The sequence below is a fragment of the Adiantum capillus-veneris genome, chromosome 8, assembly GCF_014529385.1.
Source record: "Adiantum capillus-veneris isolate H3 chromosome 8, ASM1452938v2, whole genome shotgun sequence".
Classification (NCBI taxonomy): Eukaryota; Viridiplantae; Streptophyta; class Polypodiopsida; order Polypodiales; family Pteridaceae; genus Adiantum; species Adiantum capillus-veneris.
In genome coordinates, this window is record NC_140938.1 from 144,172,174 (window position 1) to 144,178,884 (window position 6,711).

Consider the following 6,711-nt stretch of genomic DNA (forward strand, 5'->3'; position numbering starts at 1 on the left):
CGCATGGCATCCACAATTCCCCTTGTCCGACAATTGGTACAGCATACTTGTCGATGTAGATTTCAAAAAATTCCAAGATAGGCTGAAAAGATTGGCTGTTTAGGTGAATAGTTGCGTTCACATCAGGGAATTGGGTGAAGAAATTGTGGAGATCGTCACGATCTTGACACTCAGTTGTTTGTAAACACGCTTGGAAGCGTTGTAACGTTGTGTCTTCGGGAGGGGTGGAGGAGGATGCCATAATGCTAGCTCCTAAGGTAGGAATGCAAAGAGTGCTAGAGCTCAAATGAGAGTGTGAACAGGCTATGTAGGTGAATTGTGAAAATGGTAGGGTTTAGGAGGCTTTATATAGCACATCCCCAAAAAAAATAAAAATAAAAAAAACAATAATTAAAGTATTAAACAATTTTCATAAAGTAACACAAATAACAAGAAGTTATAAGAAAATTTCAAATTAAATTACAATCATTTAACTCTAAAAACACATCACTACGACTTTAAGATAATGTGCATTGCCAAAATTTGATACAACCATCTTCTTGAACTTACAATTGTGATATTATAAGAAATTTAAGTACAAAATATAACTACTCTAATGATAAAATCAGATTCTCTTCCGTAATCCACACCTTTTCAATTTGAATCGTGCTCTCCATGCGGCTACCAATCTAGCAAAAAAAAACAGAAATAGCATACCCACCTTAGAGCAGGGAATAATCCAAAGAACATAAAGATAACATAATTAAGAGAGAAAAATCATTCACCTTACGTCGTCCGATATAAAATTTTGTATCTTCTCCATGCTCTATACCCATTATCACTAAGTGCTCCCACACATTGGCCAATGTCCAATGCTTGTTCACTTGGATGGTCTCAACGGCACCACTCGACAATTTGATTGCAATATCAAATACCTCAATTGTAGCATCGGTGGATTGCAATGGAATCCATTCACCAAGCTTGCACATCCATATTTCATAGAAGTACCGCACGTAAAGGGTGGAGCGCACCTTGATGAAACGGAAAGCAATGCCAAAACTTCCAACCTGACACCGAAAGCGATCTCCGTTGTGAAGTCCTTCAAGATACCCCCACTTCTCACCAAGGATGGCTTCCAATGTATCGTAATGTAGATCTTTGCAAACATACATAGTATTTATATGATGGAAAGGCAAAGATCTGAATATGCTAGAGAAAACATGAGGAGGACAACACCATCCAAGCCCAACGGAATGCGAGGCTTTTCCAAATTTTAATGATGCTCTCACATCAGCTACAATCTTGGCTTTCAAAGACATTACAGTGAATGCATCTGGCTTTGGCCGCTCCATGCGACGCAAGGTTGTAGCCTCCAAAGGTTGTAGCTCTCTGTAGCCTTCCTCATTTGTAGGTACAATTTGTCGTGCAAGGTTTGATGAAGTTGTGTTGGAGAAGAGCATATCCCCAAGACTTGCATGCATGGCCGTAAATGTTCGTGAAAGGCACGAGAGCAGTTGCTCCTCCACAAGGCTAGAAGGGAAAACATCTACATAGAAACAAAATAGTCCGTGAGATGTAAAAAGTCAAATTTTTTGTTACCACCAAAACCATTGAAGTGCAAGGGACATACAATTACAAGGAAATCCCCTGGGTTGGTGATCCCTCGTAGATGCATGTGTCCAAAGATGAAGACATGTTGAACGATTGCCACCGTACCCTTGTCTCTTACTTGCTTGAAGCCTATTAGTCTTCCCTTCCAATACAGATCAGCGTTTGTTCTTTCATGAACACGATGGGGACCGATTGCGGAAAGTTGCATGTAGACCCACACACCTTCTTGAAAAACTTGAGGTTCCCATTGCTGCTCCTCATTCTTCGAGTTGTGGAGAACCATACTTTGAATGATGGGTTTGGGGCATCTATTTTGACCATTTTTTGCCATGGATGCTTAAGTGGGAGCTTGAAATTGCAATGGAGAGCTTGGGGAAGGAGGAGGGAGACAGAGTTTAGAGAGAGAGTGGGAGCTTAAAGTTGCAATGGAGAGCTTGAGGAAGGAGGAGGGAAACAGAGTTTAGAGAGAGAGTGGGAGCTTAAAGTTGCAATGGAAAGCTTGAAGAAGGAGGAAGGTGTAAGAGTTCAGAGAGAGAGTGAGAGCTTTGTGTTATGGAAAGGGGCTATGGAGGAAGGGAGTCTTGGGAAAAAGGTTCTATAGTGAGAAAATGACTTTTTGATCATAGGGTAGGTTTGGGGGGAGTTTTGGATGGAATATTTTGAATTTATTTATTTTTTTGAAAATTTTGAAATTTTAGGGTTTTTGCAAAAACGTATCTGTGAACCCACCACTCCCCCCCCCCCCTTTTCCCCCTCCCTCTTTTACCCATCCACCTCCCTCTAGGATACAAAGCAATAAATGAGTGGATAACCCTATTATTCTCTCTACTTTCTTAGGTTCTAAACTTATATACATTGCTCTCTTCCTATTGGCTAGAGCCTAATTAACCTTAATCCTATATGGCCCAAGGAGAGTCCACATTTTTCCTAATGCAAGACAACAATAGATTGCAAGTGGATTTACAAGGTAAAGTACAATGTACAATGCACTGTACACAAGCATACATAAAGTTGGCCTTTTGTGCAAAGGGTTATGCATAAACATGTGAGATTGATTATGCGGGGATGCCCGGCTCCATAGCAAACTCAAACACAACAATACATGTAGTTATAGTAGTGACTAGCTCTAAAGAAATTGCATTCAATGGGTGTAAAGAATTTGCTCTTGCTTTGTGAGTTGCAAGAAGAAGACTAGAGGCATATATGGAACAACCATAAAGCTAAGAGGATGTGAGTCATCCTAGGTATGCAATTTCAACTTAAGAAGTCATTGAGTGGTTGACAAAGGTACAAATGACATATAAGCATGATATATTCTTTCATATTTGGTCTTTGTTGCCTCATGAGTTTGTTACGATTGAGACATTCAACTTCACTACAACACGTCCCGTGGATAGTGGCGATCGTATCAACGAAATTAAACAGCTTATAAAAATCTAGGGCATCGGTATCAGCATTGATATAGACGTTGGTATGATAACATCAATATAGGTGTCGGTATACAAAGCGTCGATATATGCGTTGTGTTGTGGTAAGTCGTAGCCCTATGGAACCTACAAAGCCTCACACATGCTACTCATTCCCTACACATAGGTTACACACTTGACGACCACATGCCACTTGTGGTAGCTCACACTAACCTTTCCATTTCCACTTGTGGTGCATATCCATTCAACCATTGATTGCACTTCTCACATTGAGTCTATATATGGTCAATACCTAAATCTTGTAATTCCTCTCTCCAATTTCAATCAATCAAGCAAGCTATTTTCATTATACATTTTCTCTTGAGCTCACTCTCTAATCTACTCCTAATTATCTATTGGCTATGGTGCAACCATGAATGCTTTGAACAATGGTCTATCCACCATAGCATTACAATTGAAATTAAAATCTTATACTATGGTGAATGTAATCCTACTACTATGCTACCAAAACTTATACCATGGGTGAATGTAATCCTATTACTATGCTCCTAGATGGGAGTTTGAAGATCATGCATGCACAAGTGGGTGAAGCACTTTTGAGAATGCAACCATGTGTAGGAAGAGTGTGACTTGCTAGAATTATTTGACAATTTTGAGACCAGATATAAATTTCCCAGCTTGTTTGGAGAGCCCTTTTATATTGTAGCTTTCAAGGAAACCACACTTGGATGGCATGGAGCCCATATTGTGCTATGTATGTGATGCTTTAGATTATGCCTTATTATATTACACTGGCAGGGAGTTAGGGTTGCTTTGATACGGAATTGTAGATTGGAATGGTAATCTATCTCAGTGATGATTGATTAGTGAATTCATGATCTCATTGGCAAGTACATCATACATATGCTTATACTTCAACATCTTTCAACACGTGCTCATATGGACAACTTGATGGGGCCATTGCCACATAGGCTTGGGAGGCCGAAATCTAGCTACTTTTGGCTCACAAGGATGCCATAACATTTCCTAGGCCATACATATATGAAATATACACACCAAAACAATCTGTTTATGTACTTATTATTCTATGTGCATGAAATAGGGATAGCTAGCAAGCGGCTCCTAGTTGTACACCATAAAATCATGAGAAAGTGCTTAAATTAGCATTGTCCATTCATTAACTTTACCCACCATAACTATGCCCTTTAACATCTATCTACCTATACAGCAAGGAAGGTAGAGGGTGAACTTGCAATATATATTTGAGGCCATAACAAGGGGTGTCTGCGCAAGCTGGATTCAAGGGTGGAGATTGGCATCAGAGGCTGAAAGTACCGGCACACATTTGGGCGTATGGATGTCTGTGCGGAAGACGAAGAAGCCAGCAGAGAGTCCGAGGATGACGGCGAGGAAGACGCCGCCGTTGAAGGACATGACGGCGAGCATGAGAAGGTAGGCGAGGCCGACGCGGAGGGAGAAGAGCAAAGTGAGGAGGAGTTTGGTGGGGAGGGGTAGCTGGTGGGGGGAAGGGGAAATTGGTTTAGAATGATTGTTATTGTTGTGAGGGGTGGTTGGACAGCATGAGGAAGAGGAGGAGGAATAGGGCAAGAGGATAGGGGAGGAGGGCGAGGTGAGGCGCTCAAGGTATTGGTAGAGGAAGGAGATGAGTAGGAGGGCCAGCAGAGAGGCGACGTAGGTGCCCGGCGAGGTCGTCCGCCAGTCGTCAAACAGAATGGTAGCTTGATGGCCCCAGTAGAAGCTCGTCAAATGATGACTGGTAGCAGCACCAGTGTCATGCGTGTTTGTTGTAGTCGATGGGCTTTCCATCGCTGCAGGCGCGCCTATGTCGTGATCTTCATGTGTAGCCATAGTTTCGACCTGCTGCTTGTGTGTGTGTGTGTGTGTGTGAGTGTGTGTGTGTGAGAGAGAGAGAGAGAGAGAGAGAGACCTTATAGTACGGTTGCCCTAAGTCAACTCGATCTTGTTGCAGTACCACTGCATGTAGGTTTATCGTACAACAAAAGTTGTTGCCACACACTAGGCACATTCTTCTTGTACTGCCCGAAAACTCTTTATCGTTGACAATCATATATAAGGTAATGCCCACACGGAGGGGGAGTAATCCATAGGGAGTGGCTTCCCCTCGTGATTAAATGGCACGGGGTCTTAAATGACCCCCCAGCCATGGGATCGACGGCAAGGGATTGAGGGCGGGCATCTCGAGGACAACCGACAGCGAAAAAAATTTGGTGGTGGGTGGCAGCTCTCGGACTCGAACCCAGACGGGTGTTGTGGCAGCCTCGTGATCTAACCAGGCTTGCATATGCATTTCACTGAAATGAAGGCACGTTCACATATACTTATGGTTGTCCGAGTTTAAGGTGAGGATGTCTGAGTTTACTAAATTTGTTCGAGTTTACCATCGAATGACGTCCGACGCCTTTGCTTTTGTGCGTGGAGTTTTCCTCTGTGGATCCCATCGCGGGGTCTTCATTCAAGACCCTGTGTTCTTTAGTCATGAGAGTAAACCCCCTCTCCCAAGGGGTGCAGTACTTAGAAATGGACATGTTACACCTTCTTTTTTTCACGCAAGTGTGTGTGTGTGTGAGAGAGAGTGAGAGAGAATGTCTAGCTTGTTACATCACATCCTGTCAATCTAATCATACTAATTACTCCATCCCATCCTATTAATTACTCCATCCCATGGAAGCCCCTCTAAATTTATTTCTACATTCACCTCTAATTCTCTTTTGAATGTGTTAAAACCTTCAATTATAGTCACTTTACAATTACCTTTAAGTTTCCAAACGGAAGTTTCTGGGAGGGTCATTGGAAATGCCAATGTCACCATGGCTTGCTTCGAGTGACATCACCATCGAAAGTCTCAAAAGAATAGCCACGCTAGGACAAATTTAAACATTTAAAATGTGCAATTGGCTTCTACAATAATGCCTAATTTCAAGTGTATCATGACATTTTACTTATTGAGCTACATTTTTTTAAAATCAAAACACCAATAATGAAGATTATGATCTCATGTCAAACGATCATAATGCATCTCAAATGATCATAATTTTGATACAAATGAAAAACAAATCCAACTTGCTAGCTATATACAAATCAAGTGCCTAAAACTCAACGAAGACAAGTCAAATTGATTTGGAACTAGAGGGCACACCTTTTAGAGTTGTCGGTTTATCACATGGATTTGTTAAGAGGGTATATTAAAGTGTATCATGTATGTTTAGGAAGGTATATTTAGCTCCTATCAATTAGGTCTCCCCAATCGAGAAAAATAAAAATCCTTTCAAAACATATTAAGTGCATAAGTGAAAGGTGAGTTTCGGAAATGAAAAGACTAATGAAAGGAGAAAGTCAAAAGACAAATGAAGGTGAAAAATCAAAAGACAAAGGAAGATGGAAAGTCAAAAGACCTTTTGTGTCCATATAAATAGGTGTTTATATGCTCTTTCATGTTTTCTTCTAAGTTCTTTTTAGCATTTCTCTCTCTTTCTCTCTCTCTCTCTCTCTCTCTCTCTCTCTCGCTCGTTGGCAATGTTGTATTCATCTTTTTTAGGTAATATTGCAAATCTATGTGCTTCGTCATTGCCTGTCATTACGTGCTATAGATTAACGCATCGTTTTTCTTGTTTTTGAGTGGAATCTTTGAATTAGTAGTATCTTTTAATTTTTT

At 41.1% G+C, this 6,711-nt stretch overlaps 2 protein-coding genes across 2 annotated transcripts; both read right to left on the bottom strand.

Moving 5' to 3' along the window:
• Positions 1-538: 538 nt before the first annotated feature.
• On the bottom strand, positions 539-4,011 carry LOC147453105 (uncharacterized). The gene is made up of 3 exons (XM_086519086.1): positions 1,610-4,011; positions 765-1,525; positions 539-668 (listed from the first exon to the last, which is right to left on the bottom strand). The coding sequence occupies exons 2-3, from the start codon at positions 1,458-1,460 to the stop codon at positions 588-590; spliced, it is 777 nt and encodes a 258-aa protein (XP_086375212.1). The 5' UTR covers positions 1,461-1,525; positions 1,610-4,011; the 3' UTR covers positions 539-587.
• Positions 4,012-4,161: 150 nt separating this feature from the next.
• LOC147453106 (copper transporter 5-like) lies at positions 4,162-4,956 on the bottom strand. The gene has a single exon (XM_086519087.1). The coding sequence runs from the start codon at positions 4,884-4,886 to the stop codon at positions 4,317-4,319; it is 570 nt and encodes a 189-aa protein (XP_086375213.1). The 5' UTR covers positions 4,887-4,956; the 3' UTR covers positions 4,162-4,316.
• Between the last annotated feature and the right edge of the window lie 1,755 nt (positions 4,957-6,711).

Bases quoted from the DNA above. Each gene is read 5' to 3' on its own strand.
- LOC147453105 (XM_086519086.1), bottom strand. From the start codon at position 1,460: ATGCATGCAAGTCTTGGGGATATGCTCTTCTCCAACACAACTTCATCA. The intron at 669-764 runs GTGAATGATTTT...TTTTTTTGCTAG, and splicing joins TTTATATCGGACGACGTAAG to ATTGGTAGCCGCATGGAGAG.
- LOC147453106 (XM_086519087.1), bottom strand. From the start codon at position 4,886: ATGGCTACACATGAAGATCACGACATAGGCGCGCCTGCAGCGATGGAA.